The following is a 20566-nucleotide window of genomic DNA, read 5'->3' on the forward strand; positions in this document are numbered from 1 at the left end:
GCTGCTCGAAACTGAGGACAACTTTTGCAGACGATTGACTTTATGCATTGAAGCAAATGGGGATAATTTAAAACAATTTCTTCATTGCTAATTTCATTAATTAAGCACCCCAAATTGTGAGAGGCAAGGGGACTCACACTATTGAAGCACCCCAACATGTGAGAGGCAAAGGGACTCCCACTAAAGAAGCACCCACATGTGCAAGGCAAGGGGACTCACACTAATGAAGCACCCCATGGGAACATCATTCTACTACATCCATGTCATTGTTCCTGGGTAACGTTAAAAGCAGGATACAGCACATTTTGTACAAAAATAGCTTACTTTGGCGTAACAAAAGAATTGGTGCACATTTTTTATCGATTTGATGCATCTTTCTCGGGCAATTCTAAATAAATCAGAGTTCTTCCCCAATTTTCCTTTTTTTCTCGATTTCAGCGCCATCTGTCAATGGTTTAAAAAATGTTTCAGACAAAACTTTATTACTTTTTTATGGAGAATCGGAATCTACAATAAAAATGGGTGTTTCCATTTAAGATTTAAAAGTTGCCCCCGCCCCACCCAAAGGGCTGGAGGTCACGTGTAGTATCATTTGATGTTCCCCTTTGAGCTTACGAACTTGTCTCACCCACTATTTTTAACTGATGTATAATTTTCGATATAAGCTCATCCGAAACTTCAGATGTGCCACCCTGTATATACCCTTTTGGTGCCTCTAGTTTTCCATTGTTGTTGAAGCCCACATGTGCAAGCTAGAACGTTGCTATGCTCCTGCGAACACTCAGCCCCATTCTGTGCAGTGCTGTGCTGCTCAGCAACATTCTGCGCCACACACTGCAGCAGGTGCAGATGCAGCTTTAGAGGAGATATGGTATTTGGGAGATCTGATCAGTAGTGATGGGACAATCAACTGCTTTTAACAATCAATTTGTCAGTCGATTGTGTTTTGTTCAGTCGGTTTTTTCAAATGGTTAGCTTTTGAGCGTTGTAAGATGAACATGTAAGAGCCGATGGCTGATCACCCACTCAAAACTTCATTTCTGTAGTAGAAGTTCAAATTCTGTGATATTCAAAAAATTTGCACCTACACTACTTATTCTAGCTACATTGGCAACGCCTCACAACTATACATGCTAACTGCCAAATGGGGTTGCCTCTGTCTCTTCAACTCGAAGTGTCGAGATGCAAAGCAGTAGTTAAAATTCATTTAAGGACTACCAAAACACAGATATATTGTAACAAATAAGCCCTCAGTCACAAATATTAAGTCAAAATTGACCTGGTTTCGACGCTACTATGAGCGCCGTCTTCAGAATTAGACCACCTGTACTAAAACATTAGGTATATAGTACATTAATAAAATTAAAGTTTGTACTGACTCGAAAAGATGCAGTACTTACAAGTCACATATTAAAAGAGATTTAAGCCAGAAAGGCGATGTCATGAACACTTGTAAGATGGCGAGCCGCTAAGGGCTGCTCGTACTGTGGACAAGGGTTGCAACAAGACTGAGGTGCCCACTTTAGAAAGTGTGAGCAAGTAAACATGGTGTTGCTACAAGCGCCATCTAGTCATCGCAGAAACAACTAGGCTACTGTACATTCAAAATTAGACACATGAAATTGTGATGCAGCTGATTCAGGCATAACGTAAGCATTAATAATAACAGGATGAAGTTACATATTTATCTGCTTTAAATAGAGATACATTTTGTAACATAAAAACGTTAGTTATGACATACAAGGAAACAGCAAAGATGTGACAGGAAATCAACATTTCGGTAAACTGCATGAGGAAATCTGAATCAATGATCAAGCAATGGCTTTATACAGTCAAAAAAGTTTTTATTTCGCAGCTGCATCTGTTCGTTGAGAATGAGGCCATCATGACGAGTGAGATGTTTGACTGTATAAAGCCATTGCTTTATCTTTGATTCAGATTTCCTCATGCAGTTTACCAAAATGTGTTCCTGTCACATCTTTGCTGTTTTCTTGTATGTCATAACTAACGTTTTTATGTTACAAAATGTATCTCTATTTAAAGCAGATAAATATGTAACTTCATCCTGTTATTATTAATGCTTACGTTATGCCTTAATCAGCTGCATCACAATTTCATGTGTCTAATTTTGAATGTACAGTAGCCTAGTTGTTTCTGTGGCTACTAGATGGCGCTCGTAGCAACACCATGTTTACTTGCCCACACTTTCTAAAGTGGGCACCTCAGTCTTGTTGCAACTCTTGTCCACAGTACGAGCAGCCCTTAGCGGCTCGCCATCTTACAAGTGTTCTTGACATCGCCTTTCTGGCTTAAATCTCTTTTAATATGTGACTTGTAAGTACTGCATCTTTTCGAGTCAGTACAAACTTTAATTTTATTAATGTACTATATACCTAATGTTTTAGTTCAGTTAGTCTAATTCTGAAGACGACGCTCATAGTAGTGCCGAAACCAGGTCAATTTTTACTTAATATTTGTGACCGAGGGCTTATTTGTTACAATATAATTCTGACACGGTCATTGAACCTTAGCAGCTATGTTCAAAGTTTTAAAACACAGATAGTTTTTTCATTTTAGTCAGTTAAAAATACAGTGGCAAGCATACTTAGATGCTCTCCTACATGCGTGCAGTATGTTCCAAAATGATCTTCACAAACTTGATCATGTATATTTTATAAATAGGAGTAGGTAGAAAGATGCAGTTTATGGCATACTGTTCCCACACATCTGAAGCTGATTTTTTTCCTCATTTTCCCCACATTAGTTATTGACTGGCCATCCTCCAGCATTTGCAACAGTGTATGGAATGGTTGGTAAAGACCATATCTGACAACCAGGTCCTGCAAACCCTCACTTGGGTGGGACTTGACATAAACTGTGAGCTCGCATCAGAGCAGCAATGGCACAGTTCAATGAGGACTTCCTACACTGGACATGGAACTGGATTGTTCCTTAGATAATTTGTGTGCTGCAGATTGTGTACTTATTTGAGGTGACCACCTATACTGAAATCTTTTAAAAGAAATTTGGGACACTTATTTGTTGTTGATTTAGCACTTATGAAATGATTTATCCTGAGTCATATGTTCATTTCACCTTTATTGCTATGCTGTTACTGAAAGAGTATTTTCCCAAATTAGTAATGTATGAAGCAATGACAAAATACAGTTTGCTGCAGAAACCACAAAAGCAGTAGTAGTGACTTAAGTGAATTATGATGAAACTTGAGGTGAGTGTTTCATAGTGCTGTTGAAGAATATAGACATTTTGAAGAAAATTTACACCACTGATGAATATTGTATATCTGCTCACAGCCCTTCATCTTAGAAGGTACTATTAAAGTAGAAATTAATGTTCTTTTTGTAACACATTAAAGTGATAGTTTGCATCTATTACAGTCACTTAAGACTGTTTTGAAATATTAAAATTTTTTAATATGTCCAAAATTTGGCTCTAGCAAATGTGGTCACCTTAACACATGGAATTCTGTTAAGCAGCTACTGAAATTGTAGGTATTTATCAACATTATGCCACAAACCATGCTTTTCTGCCAATTCCCATTTCTGAATATGTGCGATCAAAGTTGTGAAGACAATTTTAGAACACCCAGTATTTTCCCATACTGCTTTATTGAGACAACGAGAAACTACCACCAAAGGAAAATTGCATACACTGTGATGCTGCCTCACTCACCAGACAATTGAATATCTTGTCATTTGCCTTCTACTCAGTGAGCTGTATAAAACTGATTCCATACGCCTTAACATGAACATCTCTGTAATGCACTTTCACAAGTCCTTGTCACTCTCGTATATAACTTGTATCTGCTGGCGGATGGAGGCGTGCACCCGCTGGCAATGTCGGCACTAAAATGCAAGTGAGAAAACATTCCCCCCTGTCATGTCCCTGCCACTCACACAATGTCATGGCCATGGACCAGATTATCAACTACAGAATTTATGTCTGGGAAAGTAATCCGATTTGACCCAGATCTTCAGCGCTTTTGAAGTTTTTGTCTGAGGTCAGCTATTTGAATGATGGCAGTCCTACCCCAGCAATATGTCGGGTTAATCACACTTTAATTGCACCTGAAAAGTTTAATCCACAACAATACATGAATCAGTTTTACATGATGAAAAGAAAAATTACTCCATTCAGTACATAATTAAATGAACACACATACTGCTTATTTTAACTTTGGCATACCCCTGTGATATGTTTTCACTTAGGACCACTGTCTGTCAGTATAATGCAGCATTGCTTTAGTTCAACTAATTAAATTATTGCAGGCTGGTTTCACTCAGAAGACTGAACAGATATGGCTTGGTCATCTAAAATACTAAACAGTGGTATCAGTTAACAGATTAAACACATGTTCAACTGACAGAAAAACTGTTGATTGTTTACACTTGAAAAGGAAGAATGAATAATTGAGCCAATATGTCAAGCTATAATAGTGTTGAATCTTGTCATTTGATTGCTAACATTTACTGACCTCACTCAAAAAAAGTAAATAAATAATAATCCATCCAACAGATAAAACTACAACCACCTGACACGGCAGTTTTCATTGGGTTGCTCCCACATACCGGTTTCATTCAAAGGAATGAATGAGTAGTCTGACCAACTGTATGATTGTTTTCATTTGGTTGCTCCTACAGTCTGTTTTCAATCAAAAGAATGCATCAGTGGTCCAATCAACTGAATCAATTGTTTTCATTCAGTTGCTACCACAGACTAGTTTCACGCAAAAGAAAGAATGAATAATTCAGTCAATACACGTAACTACAACTGAAAGAAGTGATCGTTTTCATTCAGTAGTTGCCTTTACTATAGATCAGCCGAGAGAGTGTTCGAAAAAACCACAGAATTGTAGAGGCTGTACAGTATTTTCCAGTCCCACACACAGAAAAGGAATAGCTATCTTTCCTGGGCCTAGCAAGCTATTATAGGATATATGTTCTTAAGTCACTGATATTGTGCCATCACTAGCAAATTTAGTCGAGGATGGACTAAAATTAAATTGAGCAGCAGAGGGTTTAGTTGCTTTCAAGCAGCTAAAGGATGTATTAACAGTGGGATCTGCGTTGGCCTTTCCAGACTATCAAAAACAAGTTATTCTGTCTTGCGACACATTTAATCACTCATTGGAAGGTACTAAGGCAGGTGATATGGTTAAATATCCTGAGGCATATGACTCACATCAGCTAAACAAAGCAGAGAAAAATAACTTTCAGAAAAGGAAATGTTAAGACTTCTATACAACGTAACTTATTTTAGATGCTATGTGCACTTACCCGCCGAAACATTATGACCATCTTACCTAATAGCCAGTAGGTCCACCTTTGGCACGGATAACAGCGGGAATACTTCATGGTGTGGAAGCAGTAAGGCCTTGGCAGGTCGCTGGAGGAAGTTTGCATCACACTACACATACAAGTCACCTAATTCCTGTAAATTGCGGGGAGGGTGGCGATGAGCTCTGACACCATGTTCAATTGCATCCCTGATGTGTTTGATAGGGTCCAGATCTGGTAAGTTGGGGGCCAGCACATCAATTGGAACTTGCCACTGTGTTCCTTGAAACAGTCCATCACACTCCTGACCATGTGACATGGCATGTTATCTTGTTGAACACCACATGATCATCATGAAGGGGTATACGTGGTCTGCAACCAGTGTATAATACTTCTTTGCCATCATGATGCCTTGCATGAGCTCCACTGGACCCGTGGAATGTCCCTATAGCATAATGGAGCGGCCACCAGCTAGTGTCCGTCCCGCAGTAGACGTGTCGAGGAGCTGTTCCCCTGGAAGTGACAGATTTGTCTCCTCCCACAAGTATGATGAAGGAGGTATCGGGTTTCATCAGATCATGCAACGCTCCACCACTATGCCAATGTCCAGTGCTGATGGTCACATACCCATTTCAGTCACAGTTGTCGAAGTCGTGGTGTTAACATTGGCACATGCAAGGGCCGTCGGCTGCTGAGACAGTTTGTTATGAGTATTTGGTGTGCTATGTGTACAGATACACTTGTACGCTGTCCAGCACTAAAGTCTTGTGTTATTTCTGCCACAGTTCACCATCTGTCCTGTTTTACCCGTGTGTCCAGACTACATACATCAGATATCTGTAATGAGGGGTGAGCTCCCGATGCCACAATGTCTGGAGGTCATCTCGATTTCACCACATGTTGTAAGACTCTTTGAACAGCCGACAAGTCATGCAAATTCCAAAATGATTATACCAAGCCTCTGAGCCATCACAATCTATTCTCAGTCAAACTCATAGTGTTTTATAGACACGGAAAAAAACAAACATCCACAGGCTAAATTTGTGAAGTGGTTCCAAATGGTATCAAGTGCAATGTAACATGCTTTTCAGGAGGGATGTTTGCTCAAAAGGAGTATGATTTTTATACAAGACCAGGACTCAAACAAAAGTAATTTATTTTGACCAGCTATTGGCCAAAACAGTGCTCATACCATAGTTGTAATTCATCTATGTCCACCTTCCCACTCTTGCTAGCTGTGACGTAAATACTCTGAAGTCTCAAAGAAACTGGTATAGGCATGTGTATTCAAATACAGAAATATGTAAACAGGCAGAATGTGACGCTGCAGTCGGCAGTGCCTATATTAGACAACAAGTGTCTAGTGCAGTTGTTAGATTGGTTACTGCTGCTAAAATGGCATGTTATAAAAATTTAAGTGAGTTTGAATGTGGTGTCATGGTTGGCGCATGAGCAATGGGGCACAGCATCAAAAAAATGTTCAAATGTGTGTGAAATCTTATGGGACTTAAACTGCTAAGGTCATCAGTCCCTAAGCTTACATACTACTTAACCCAAATTATCCTAAGGACAAACACACACACCTATGCCCGAGGGAGGTCTCGAACCTCTGCCGGGACCAGCCACCCTTAGACGACACAGCATGTCTGAGGTAGCGATGAAATGGAGATTTTCCAGTACGACCATTTCAAGAGTGTACCGTGAATATCAGGAACATGGTAAAACATAAAATCTCCAACATCACAGTGGTCAAAAAAAAGATCCTGCAAGAACGGGATCAATGACGACTGAAGAGAATTGTTCAGTATGACAGAAGTGCAACCCTTCCGCAATTTGCTGCAGATTTCAACGCTGGGCCATCAACAAGTGTCAGCGTGCGAACTAGTCAATGAAACATCATTGATATGGGCTTTCAGAGCAGAAGGCCCACTCTTGTACCCTTGATGACTGCACGACACAAAGCTTTACATCTTTCCTGGGCCCTCAACACCGACATTGGATTGTTGATGGCTGGAAACATGTTGCCTAATCGGACAATCTCGTTTCAAATTGTACCGAGCGGATAGACATGTACGGGTATGCAGACAGCCTCATGTCTCCATGGATCCAGCATGTCAGCAGGGGCTGTTCAAGGTGGTGGAGGCTCTGTAATGGTGTGGGGCGTGTGCAGTTGGAGTGATATTGTACCCCTGATATGTCTAGATATCACTTGGACAGGTGACACATATGTAAGGTAAGCATTCTGTCTGATCGCTTGCATCCATTCATGTCCATTGTACATTCCGATGGACTTCCAGCAGGACAATGTGACACACCACACATCCAGAATTGCCACAGAGTTGCCCCAGGAACATCTTCTGAGTTTAAATACTTGCCGTGGCCACCAGACTCCCCAGACATGAAGATTATTGAGCATTTCTGGGGTGTCTTGCATTGTGCTGTTCAGAAGAGAGCTCTACCCCCTTATGATCTTATGGATTTATGGACAATCCTGCAGGATTCATGGTGTCAATTCCCTCCAGCACACTACTTCAGACATTAGTCGAGTCCCTGCCACATCATGTTGCGGCACTTACGCGTACTTACGGGGGCCCTACACAATATTAGGCAGGTGTATCAGTTTCTTTGGCTTTTCAGTGTATTACCTACTGTCCATGCAAGATCACAAACATGATAAAGAATTGTAGGGAACTGAGCACCTCCAACTTTTTGCAGTATGATAAATAACTTTCCAGCCCATTTATCTTCCAGATTAACATTCAGCATAATTGTATATGAGTGTGTTAAGCCATTGACATTAGACAAATCTCTTTGTACCTCTACTTTCCAGGGTTCCTTTCATAGGCATTCCCTCTTCAAATCGTAGTTGGTCGGAGCTGAAAACAAATTTGTTACTGAACGATGGGATAAGTTTATCTCATTTACAAATTTTCGGGCCGATTCTGCAGTTTGCTGTACATCACCAAGTTGATGTTTTGCTTGAAATTTTGTTATCTGATGGCTTCCAATTCTGTAGCACTGTTTGGAGCTATGGAGTAATCCACTGCTTCCCTTGAAGTCAGTGTAGTATATGTCACATAAAATTTGATTGCATAATGTAATAGGTCACTGTCACGCGGGTCCTGTAAAGTGTATCAAGCACCTTGAAACGTACGAACACTAATTTTTTTTTTAATAACAAGTACACCATGTCCTCCCTGTTAGAACTTAGCACTGGAGATTGGATTTGTGTTTTCCTGTTTGACAACGATGATTGATTACATGGCTCGACACCTGTTTGAATATCACTTTCAGTTGTTGAGCACCTATTGTCATCATTGTAGTTCTCGGCACCCTGTTCGCACAGTTGGGCTTATACGACACCACACATTCCACTGGCTCATCCCGCAGAAATGCTAATATTTCATTTGCCATTCTGTGAAATTCCTTGGGTTCCTCTCTGAAAAAATGTCAACTTTGGCAACTATTGTTGTAAATATAGTGCAGTGTTCACTTTGTTTATCATTACCGTTTCTCTGCTTTGTATGAACACTACTAACACTGTTGTGAGTTACTTGTCAACTAAGCAGTTCAGCTACACTCCTTAGCTTCATGCTGTCATCTGGTTGTCTACAAATGTCATGACATCCTCTAATGACTTACCAGAGGAAAGTGTGGCTGGGTTGGCATTACTGATGTCTAGAATGGGCAGTGAAACTCTAGGTAAGATATTCTCTGATTTTCCCTCTCTTAATGCACTTAATTGCTTACTTAGTTGAATATTATCTGAGTCATTTGATCTAGCTAAAGCGGGACTGTCTCCTGTGTGGTTAGTCTCTGTACTGATCATTGCAAAGAGTACACACTAGGACAGCAAGCAGTTGTAATAGAAAGGAAAAAAAGAGTACCCAAAGAGCAATTATATTTCTTATCACATTACATTCATTTTCAGCTTGCGCTTATTTCTGTACACTGGCCATTCTACATCTACATCTATATTTATACTCCACAAGCCACCCAACAGTGTGTGGCAGAGGGCACTTTACGTGCCACTGTCATTACCTCCCTTTCCTGTTCCAGTCGCGTATGGTTCACAGGAAGAACGACTGCTGGAAAGCCTCCGTGCGCGCTCGAATCTCTCTAATTTTACATTCGTGATCTCCTCGGGAGGTATGAGTAGGCGGAAGCAATATATTCGATACCTCATCCAGAAACGCACCTCTCTTGCAGAGTCTGCCACTTGAGTTTGCTAAACATCTCCATAACGCTACCACGCTTACCAAATAACCCTGTGACGATACGCACCGCTCTTCTTTGGATCTTCTCCATCTCCTCTGTCAACCCGACATGGTACGGATCCCACACTGATGAGCAATACTCAACTATAGGTCAAACAAGTGTTTTGTAAGCCACCTCCTTTGTTGATGGACTACATTTTCTACGGACTCTCCCAATGAATCTCAACCTGGCACCCTTTGTTCCGCTATCATACAATAAAGGATCCTTCTTTCTATGTTTTCGCAATACATTTGTCTATGTTAAGGGTCAGTTGCTGCAATTTTCTAATGCTGCAACTTCTCTGTATACTACAGCATCATCCGCGAAAAGCCGCATGGAACTTCCGACACTATCTACTAGATCATTTATATATATTGTGAAAAGCAATGGTCCCATAATACTCGCCTGTGGCACACCAGAGGTTACTTTAACGTCTGTAGACGTCTCTCCATTGAGAACAACATGCTGTGTTCTGTTTGCTAAAAACTCTTCAATCCAGCCACACAGCTGGTCTGATATTCCGTAGGCTCTTACTTTGTTTATCAAGCAACAGTGCGGAACTGTATCGAACGCCTTCCGGAAGTCGAGGAAAATGGCATCTACCTGGGAGCCTGTATCTAATATTTTGTGGGTCTCATGAACAAATAAAGCGAGTTGGGCCTCACACGATCCTGTTTCCAGAATCCATGTTGATTCCTACAGAGTAGATTCTGGATTTCCAGAAATGACATGACACGCGAGCAAAAAACATGTTCTAAAATTCTACAACAGTTCAATGTCAGAGATATAGGCCTGTAGTTTTGTGCATCTGCTCGATGACCCTTCTTGAAAACTGGAACTGCCTGTGCTCTTTTCCAATCATTTGGAACCTTCCGTTCCTCTAGAGACTTGCGGTACACGGCTGTTAGAAGGGGGGCAAGTTCTTTTGCGTACTCTGTGTAGAATCAAATTGGTATCCCATCAGGTCCAGTGGACTTTCCTCTGTTGAGTGATTTCACTTGCTTTTCTATTTCTTGGACATTTATTTCGATGTCAGCAATTTTTTCGTTCATGCGAGGATTTAGAGAAGGAACTGCAGTGCGGTCTTCCTCTGTGAAACAGCTTTGGAAAAAGGTGTTTAGTATTTCAGCTTTACGCGTATCATCCTCTGTTTCAATGCCATCATCATCCCAGAGTGTCTGGATATGCTGCTTCGATCCACTTACTGATTTAACGTAAGACCAGAACTTCCTAGGATTTTCTGTCAAGTCGGTACATAGAATTTTACTTTCGAATTCACTGAACACTTCACATATAGCCCTCCTTACGCTAACTTTGACGTCGTTTAGCTTCTGTTTGTCTGAGAGGTTTTGGCTGCGTTTAAATTTGCTGTGAAGCTCTCTTTGCTTTCGCAGTCGTTTCCTAACTTTGTTGTTGAACCACGGTGGGTTTTTCCCGTCCCTCACAGTTTTACTCGACACGTTCCTGTCTAAAACGCATTTTACGATTGCCTTGAACTTTTTCCATAAACACTCAACATTGTCAGTGTCAGAACAGAAATTTTAATTTTGATCTCTTAGGTAGTCTGAAATCTGCTTCCTATTACTCTTGCTAAACAGATAAACCTTCCTCCCGTTTTTTATATTTCTATTTACTTCCATATTCAGGGATGCTGCAACAGCCTTATGCTCACTGATTCCCTGTTCTGCGCTTACAGAGTCGAAAAGTTCCGGTCTGTTTGTTATCAGTAGGTCCAAAACGTTATCTCCACGAGTCAGTTCTCTGTTTAATTGCTCAAGGTAATTTTCGGATAGTGCACTCGTTATAATGTCACTCGATGCTCTGTCCCTACCACCCTTCCTAAACATCTGAGTGTCCCAGTCTATATCTGGTAAATTGAAATCTCCACCTAAGACTATAACATGCTGAGGAAATTTATGTGAAGTGTATTCCAGATTTTCTCTCAGTTGTTTTGCCACTATTGCTGCTGAGTCGGGAGGTCGGTAAAAGCAGCCAATTATTAACCGAGCTTGGTTGTTGAGTATAACCTCCACCCATAATAATTCACAGGAACTATCCACTTCTATTTCACTATAGGATAAACTACTACTAACAGCGACAAACACGCCATCACTGGTTGCATGCAATCTATCCTTTCTAAATACCATCTGTGTCTTTGTAAAAGTTTCGGCAGAATTTATCTCTGGCTTTTGCCAGCTTTCCATAGCTATAACGATTTCAACTTCGGTGCTTTCTATCAGCGCTTGAAGTTCCGGTACTTTACCAACGCAGGTTCGACAGTTTACAATTACAATACTGATTGGTGGTTGGTCCCCGCATGTCCTGACTTGCTCCGCACCCTTTGAGGCTGTTGCTCTTTTAGTACTTGCCCGAGGCCACCTAACCTAAAAAACTGCCCAGTCCACACCACACAACCCCTGCTACCCGTGTAGCCACCTGCTGTGTGTAGTGGACTCCTGACCTATCCAGCGGAACCCGAAACCCCACCACCCTATGGCTCAAGTCGAGGAATCTGCAGCCCATACGGTCACAGAACCATCTCATCCTCTGATTCAGACCCTCCACTCGGCTCTGTACAGGTCCACAGTCAGTCCTGTTGACGATGCTACAGATGTTGAGCTCTGCTTTCATCCCACTAGTGCGACTGGCAGTCTTCACCAAATCAGATAGCCACCGGAAGCCAGAGAGGATTTCCTCTGATCCATAGCAACACACAATTGGTGCTGACATGAGCAACCACCTGCAGATGGGTGCACCCTGTACCCTTCATGGCATCCGGAAGGACCCTTTCCACATCTGGAATGACTCCCTCCGGTATGCACACGGAGTAGACATTGGTTTTTTTCCCCTCCCTTGCAGCCATATCCCTAAGGGTCCCCATTACGCGCCTGACGTTGGAGCTCCCAACTACTAGTAAGCCCACCCTCTCCGACTGCCCGGATGTTGCATACTGCGGGGCAACCTGTGGAACAGGACAAGCAGCCATGTCCAGCCGAAGATCAGTATCAGCCGGAGACAGAGCCTGAAACCGGTTTGTCAGACAAACTGGAGAGGCCTTCCGTTTAGCGCTCCGGAATGTCTTTCGCCCCCTGCCACACCTCAAGACGACCTCCCACTCTACCACGGGTGAAGGGTCAGTCTCAATGTGAGCAGTATCCCGGGCAGCCACAGCCGTAGTTCAATCGGGGGATGCGTGGGACGAGCTGGCTGTCCCAGACAAACCCCCGTCCGGACCCCCACAGTGATGCCAATTGGTAACAGCCTCAAGCTGTGTGACCAAAGCCAACACTGCCTGAAGCTGGGAGTGAAGGGATGCCAACTCAGACCGCATCTGAACACAGCAGTCGCAGTCCCTATCCATGCTAAATATAGTTGTGCAAAGAACGTCTGAACTAATCTACAGAGAGCACAAACAATTTGACACAAAATTTAAACGGTTATTAAAATACAAGACTGCCTAGTAAATGCAGTAATGCTGCAACTTGCGCACTGCTGACACACTGCTCGGCTGCAGAAGGCTAACTGTACTGTCGGTAATGTACAAAGACTGTTTGCAAGAAATAAACAAACGACAGATGACTACGGGACTTTACACGTCACAGATATTAAAATGCAAATCTGCCCCTGCTAAATACGAAACTACACAATGATTTGATAGATTTAACTTAACAAGTGTGCTAAGAACACTCGAACAAATTTTCAACTTGACTACTACACTTATATGAACACTAAATAAGCCACTTGCTGCTACTTGCGCACTGCTGACCCACTGCTCGGCGGCAATCCCTTGCATAGTAGCCTCGTAAATTATACTTGTTTTAGGTTTTCTAACCTAAGTCTTTCTCTCTTAATGAAATGCTGGTCCTGTGCTACTTGTTCTGAACAATCTAGTGAAAACATGACATTTCATTGTCTTTAGCTCTCATTGTGAGTACTTGCAGTAGATATTGTGCCGCTGGTTGTCTACCAGGATGTGATGTCAATGCAGTGTGACATAGTGTGCCAGAGGCGAAGTTCCCCTGGTCCTAGTGTAGCCCCTACAACCTCTTTTAACACCAAACTGTAATGAAGTCATTGAATTAGGTACTGTCCACTGTTGTAGGGTAGGGGGAGCATGTACAGACTCTTCAGGGTGGCTATTCCGACTCCCTCATCCGCTCTGAGCGTTCGGGTTCTCTAGTGGGCAGCAGGAGCAAATTTGTCAATGTTTTTATTATACTTGGATTCATTTACTAGCCTTCATCCAAGTACTGTCTCCAGGCACTTACCCAACAGGAGGGTGGGTGTTGAACTCAAGGTCCTTGGCATTGGTGCACTGTTGCGATACTGGCCACAGTTGTAAACAGCACAGCATGGCTTGGAGAACATACTTACTGGGCAGGCCCTCCCTGAGCTAGCTGACTGCTGAGTCAATGTTGGCCATGCAGCTGTGCTTGAAGCTCGCACTGTGGCTAGAGGGGGGAAGGGGGCGGTGTCATTTAGAAAGCTGCTTCTGTCTTCTGACATCTGGCTGGTGGTGTCAGGTAATGATGGCAGTCCCTAAGCGGGCAGTGGTTTCTAGGGTCCCAATTTGCCTCTGATGCCAGATGGAAGACCGTATAGCAAATGGTCCAGTTGAATGACTATGTCAGGCACCGATGGCTGCTCCAGTAGGCACTGATTTGAGTGAGGATGCTTATCTGGACAACATGGCAGTTGCCTGCTCAATGGTGGTGACTGGACTCAGTGCCCTTTGTAGGCTGGACAGGCACTTTTCATTTGCATCTTGACCTAGCATGTTGTCATTTAGATGCCCCAGGTGTCACGTGGTCACTCTGTCATAATGCTGATGTTAAATCCCTGGATTTCAGTTAGATTGCTGGCTGCTCACTACTGGTATTACTGGCATGTTAGAGATCGATAGGTGTCTTAATGCTGAAGCAGTAACTTGCAGTAATTGATGGTGGTTATGTGATCGTCAAACACTAACCTGCAAGAACTGGCTGGAGGTGTTACTTACACGCGCAAAGTCCCGTGACAGTATGTCAGATAGTCATCATCATTTGTCAATTTACTCATTTCTGAGTGTCGTGACCTCATTTCCTTACTCATTCTTACGTAGTTGAAACTTCAGACAGTTGTCTTCATCCACAGTGATCGGCCTTTCTTAATATGATGTGTAGAGGCAGGCTGGTACTCTTCACTTGATCCAACCGTCTGTTTGCAGCTCTCCCACATGGTATCCTGCCCTCAGCTTTTCCCTGTGCAGTGGTCTTCTCTAAATTATCTCCTTTCCTTCTAAAGATGTGTACAAGGAACTGAAGGTATCTTTGGCTGACAAGAGAAGGAAACCTTCTTGTGATTTTAAGTTCTTCTATTGAAATATTTCTCCTTTTTTGTGTCCACAGTACTCGTAGCACCCTCCACAAACACTACATCTCGAAGGCATCAGTGCGGCTCTTATCACTACCCTTCACGGCCCAGATCTCACACCTGTATAAGAATACAGGAAACACCAATGCTTCTAACAAGTGCATCTTCATTGTCTTGGATATTGCCCAATTCTGACATATCTTAGTGAGTTTGACCATTACGACTCAGCCAAGAATGATTCGTCATCTCTTTATCAAACTATCTTGTGCAATTGATCTGAGAGCTTAGATATATATAATCACTCACTATCTCCAGATTCCTTAAGCATCCTGTAAGATAGTTTCGATCGATGCCTTGGCGATTTGTAACCATTAGTTTGGTTTTTTTCATGTTTATCTCTAAGCCAAGGTTTAGACTAAAATCTTTCACTCTTGAGAACAGATTACCAATTTCTTTCTCACTTCCTGCTATGAGTGTAGTATCATCTGCAAAGCGTAAATTGTTGACTTTCCTGCCGCCAATTGAAATCCCACCGTTCCAGCCATCCAACACTTTCCTTATTACACACTCTGTGTAGATATTGTACAGCTGAGATGACAGTATGTCAAATAGTAGCTACAGTAAATCTGCGAAAGCGCTTTAATCATTTATGATAACCTTGTACTTCCAGTAAAGACAGTGGCAACAGTCTGTCACTAAATCTTTTGTTTGATTTTGTAGTGTGAGTGCAACTCTTAGTCAGGTAAGTATGTGATATACTGTGTACCAGCGGACAACACCTCCCCTCCAGGCCCTACCATCTGTCAACCACAATCTTATTTTATTAGGGCTGCATGTACAGTACTGGGTTCGCCTCTGTTCTGAACCTCCGTAAATGTCCTTCTAGTGACTTTAAGGGGTGTTTCAGTTAGAGTAATGTTTTAAGCCTTAATTTCATGAAGACTCATGCCATTTCAAACTAGCAAATCTGACACGACCATAATCTATTTGATACATTTTGTGTAAAACTCCTCTGGGTCCAAATGGATTAGAAATCAAAATGGAATAATCATCCAGTTAAATTGATCAAGAATATCAGTTCAGCATGTTTCGACATTAGAAGCAATGTTGACGTAAAGCCAAGGGTGTTGGCTTGTTCTGCATGTTGTCAGTCCATGTTGTGTTACAGGATTGTCTTCTGGACTAATTCACTTAAAATGAATAAGATGTTTGTTCAGCAATAATAACATTATTTAAAATAGGTAACAGTTCATCTTGGAAAGATCTCTGTAACGATACTGAAGTTCTTACAACCACTTTACAGTCCAATTACCTTGAGATTTTGGAACTGATAAAAAAGTCAGTTTCAGCTGTGATTTGTACAGTTGCAATTCTACACATGAAAATAGTTTCATATAGAGCACTCCTTGAGTAAGATCTAAAGTGGAGTTGTGTACTCCATGCAATGGCATTCAGCAAGTTCCAAAGCGATACAAAGAAAGAGATCGAGATTTCCTACCAGTTCTAAAGAAAATTAAAAATTTACCTGAATATTTGGTCAGGCTCAAATATTGAAATTTCTTGTTATCTATGTGGCAGGCAAGAGTGTTTATTGTATAGTTGCATGATAAGTGGTAGTAGGTTTGTAGTAACTTTTCTTTGGTGGGAAATATGAAACTTCTGATAGAAGATAATTAGCAAGTATGTTATATAAAACTATAAGCTGCAGATTATGCTAAAGTATTGGCTTTCCTTCCAATTTGGTAGTTGAAAGTTATCTAATGTATGCATGAATAATACGGAACAGTATGGTGATAGTTTATTATTAAAGCAACATACAGATAAAGGTTTTTAGAGTTGGTTTTCTTTTGTTAATGTATAACTTGACTCATTCCAAATCTAGATAGAATGTACAGAACAAATGAATGAATGAGATTTTGAACTGAGATTGCACACATATATGTGAAATGTCCCCCCATGAACCACGGACCTTGCCGTTGGTGGGGAGGCTTGCGTGCCTCAACGATACAGATAGCCGTACCGTAGGTGCAACCACAACGGAGGGGTTTCTGTTGAGAGGCCAGACAAACTTGTGATTCCTGAATAGGGGCAGCAGCCTTTTCAGTAGTTGCACGGGCAACAGTCTGGATGATTGACTGATCTGGCCTTGTAACACTAACCAAAACGGCGTTGCTGTTGTGGTACTGCGAACGGCTGAAAGCAAGGGGAAACTACAGCCGTCATTTTTCCCGAGGGCATGCAGCTTTACTGTATGATTAAATGATGATGGCATCCTCTTGGGTAATATATTCCGGAGGTAAAATAGTCCCCCATTCAGATCTCCGGGTGGGGACTACACAAGAGGATGTCGTTATTAGGAGAAAGAAAACTGGCATTCTACGGATCGGAGCATGGAATGTCAGACCCTTAATAGGGCAGGTGTGTTAGAAAATTTAAAAAGGAAAATGGATAGGTTAAAGTTAGATATAGTGGGAATTAGTGAAGTTCAGTGGCAGGAGGAACAAGACTTCTGGTCAGGTGAATACAGGGTTATAAATACAAAGGGTAATGCAGGAGTAGGTTTAATAATGAATAAAAAAATAGGAGTGCGGGTAAGCTACTACAAACAGCATAGTGAACGCATTATTGTGGCCAAGATAGACACGAAGCCCACGCCTGCTACAGTAGTACAAGTTGATATGCCAACTAGCTCTGCAGATGATGAAGAAATTGATGAAATGTATGATGAGATAAAAGAAATTATTCAGGTAGTGAAGTGAGACGAAAATTTAACAGTCATGGGTGACTGGAATTCGACAGTAGGAAAAGGAAGAGAATGAAACGTAGTAGGTGAATATGGATTGGGGCTAAGAAATGAAAGAGGAAGCCGTCTGGTAGAATTTTGCACAGAGCATAACTTAATCATAGCTAACACTTGGTTCAAGAATCATAAAAGAAGGTTGTATACATGGAAGAACCCTGGAGATACTAGAAGGTTTCAGATAGATTATATAATGGTAAGACAGAGATTTAGGAACCAGGTTTTAAATTGTAAGACATTTCCAGGGGCAGATGTGGACTCTGACCACAATCTATTGGTTATGACCTGTAGATTAAAACTGAAAAAACTGTAAAAAGGTGGGAATATAAGGAGAGGGACCTGGATAAACTGACTAACCCAGAGGTTGTACAGAGTTTCAGGAAGAGATAAGGGAACAATTGACAGGAATGGGGGAAAGAAATACAGTAGAAGAAGAATGGGTAGCTTTGAGGGATGAAATAGTGAAGGCAGCAGAGGATCAAGTAGGTAAAAAGACAAGGGCTAGTAGAAATACACGGGTAACAGAAGAGATACTGAAATTAATCGATGAAAGGATAAAATACAAAAACGCAGTAAATGAAGCAGGCAAAAAGGAATAAAAACGTCTCAAAAATGAGATCGACAGGAAGTGCAAAATGGCTAAGCAGGGATGGCTAGAGGACAAATGTAAGGATGTAGAGGCTCATCTCATGAGGGGTAAGATGGATACTGCCTACAGAAAAATTAAAGAGACATTTGGAGAAAAGAGAACCACTTGCATGAATATCAAGAGCTCTGATGGAAACCCAGTTCTAATCAAAGAAGGGAAAGCAGAAAGGTGGAAGGAGTATATACAGGGTCTATACAAGGGCGATGTTCTTGAGGACAATATTATGGAAATGGAAGAGGAGGTATATGAAGATGAAATAGGAGATACGATACTGCGTGAAGATCAGTTTGGATTCCATAGAAATGCTGGAACACGTGAGGCAATACTGACCCTACGACTTATCCTAGAAGAAAGATTAAGGAAAGGCAAACCTACGTTTCTAGCATTTGTAGACTTAGCGAAAGTTTTTGACACTGTTGACTGGAATACTCTCTTTCAAATCCTGAAGGTGGCAGGGGTAAAATACAGGGGGCGAAAGGCTATTTACAATTTGAACAGAAACCACATGGCAGTTATAAAAGTCGAGGGGCATGAAAGGGAAGCAGTGGTTGGGAAGGGAGTGAGACAGGGTTGTAACCTATCCCCGGTGTTATTCAATCTGTATATTGAGCAAGCAGTAAAGGAAACAAAAGAAAAATTCGAAGTAGGTATTAAAATCCAGAGATAAGAAATAAAAACATTGAGGTTCGCCGATGACATTGTAATTCTGTCACAGACAGCAAAGGACTTGGAACAGCAGTTGTACGGAATGGACAGTTACTTGAAAGGAGGGTATAAGATGAACATCAACAAAAGCAAAACGAGGGTAATGGAAGGTAGTCGAATTAAGTCGGGTGATGCTGAGGGAATTACATTAGGAAATGAGACACTTAAAGTAGTAAAGGAGTTTTGCTATTTGGGGAGCAAAATAACTGATGATGGTCGAAGTAGAGAGGATATAAAATGTAGACTGGCAATGGCAAGGAAAGCGTTTCTGAAGAAGAGAAATTTGTTAACATCCAGTATTGATTTAAATGTCAGGAAGTCGTTTCTGAAAGTATTTCTATGGAGTGTAGCCATGTATGGAAGTGAAACATGGACAACAAATACTTTAGACAGGAAGAGAATAGAAGCTTTCGAAATGTGGTGCTACAGAAGAATGCTGAAGATTAGATGGGTAGATCACATAGCTAATGAGGAGCTATTGAATAGAATTGGGGAAAAGAGGAGTTTGTGGCACAACTTGACTAGAAGAAGGGATCGATTGGTAGGACATGTTCTGAGGCATCAACGGATCACCAATTTAGTACTGGAAGGCAGCGTGGAGGGTAAAAATCGTAGAGGGAGACCAAGAGATGAATACACTAAGCAGATTCAGAAGGAAGTAGGCTGCCGTAGGTACTGGGAGATGAAGAAGCTTGCACAGGATAGAGTAGCACGGAGAGCTGCATCAAACCAGTCTCAGGACTGAAGACCGCAACAACAACAACAACAAATGTGAAATGTTGTGTTTTCTTTGAAACCAGATGTAAAGTTACACTGTCAAGAAAAATCTTCTAGGATTGGAAACTGCAAATAGTGTCATCATTTGTCATTTTAATCATGGCATGTGAATTCTCAGAACACTTAAACAGTTACTTCTACAAATAGTCTAGGTAATTTGAACAGAATAATAAAAATAGAAAATTTTATGACATGAGCAGATTATTTCAGTGTGTATTTTTAATATTTGTCTTTGTCTAGCAGTTTCAACATACTGGAAAGTTTCTTTCTGTTTCAGAAATCAATTTCAGAAGGACGATTTAAGGAATTAAGAGATAGTGTGAATACTCTGCGACGAGATCTAAATAAGGACATATATAAAAATGCAGAAAAAAAATACAATGATCTGCAGCGACAAATTAAGGTAATTTTTGTAGTCTTTTTGTACTATGGTGGAATCATTATTTCTAAGAAAATTATTTCTAAAATGAAATGATAACCAAGTAGAGACATTATTTAATTCTATTTTTTGGGGAATGCACTCCAAAAAACATTTGCAATAGCAAATTGAAATAAAAACCTTAAATCTCTAGATGAAAATTTCCTGTTTCCCTGTGCTACTTTCCTCTCCTTTGAATGCTGCAGGAATTTTAACTGAGTGTCTTGTTGTGTATTTTTATCATCATTATCACATGGATGGCAGTGTGTAGTGCAGATATTTCAATGTCAGTCGACAGCAAGCATAAACAA

The 20566-nt window shown here is 41.2% G+C and overlaps 1 protein-coding gene across 1 annotated transcript in view; it reads left to right on the plus strand.

Annotated features, from left to right (window-relative positions):
- Positions 1-20566, plus strand: part of LOC126100446 (DNA repair protein RAD50) — a 270875-nt gene that overhangs the window by 231387 nt on the left and 18922 nt on the right. The window contains exon 22 of the mRNA XM_049911053.1: positions 20115-20240. Within this exon, the coding sequence (XP_049767010.1) occupies positions 20115-20240 (126 nt within the window). The remainder of the gene's footprint in view (positions 1-20114; positions 20241-20566) is intronic.

The sequence above is a fragment of the Schistocerca cancellata genome, chromosome 9 (genome assembly GCF_023864275.1).
Source record: "Schistocerca cancellata isolate TAMUIC-IGC-003103 chromosome 9, iqSchCanc2.1, whole genome shotgun sequence".
In the NCBI taxonomy this organism is placed as follows: Eukaryota; Metazoa; Arthropoda; class Insecta; order Orthoptera; family Acrididae; genus Schistocerca; species Schistocerca cancellata.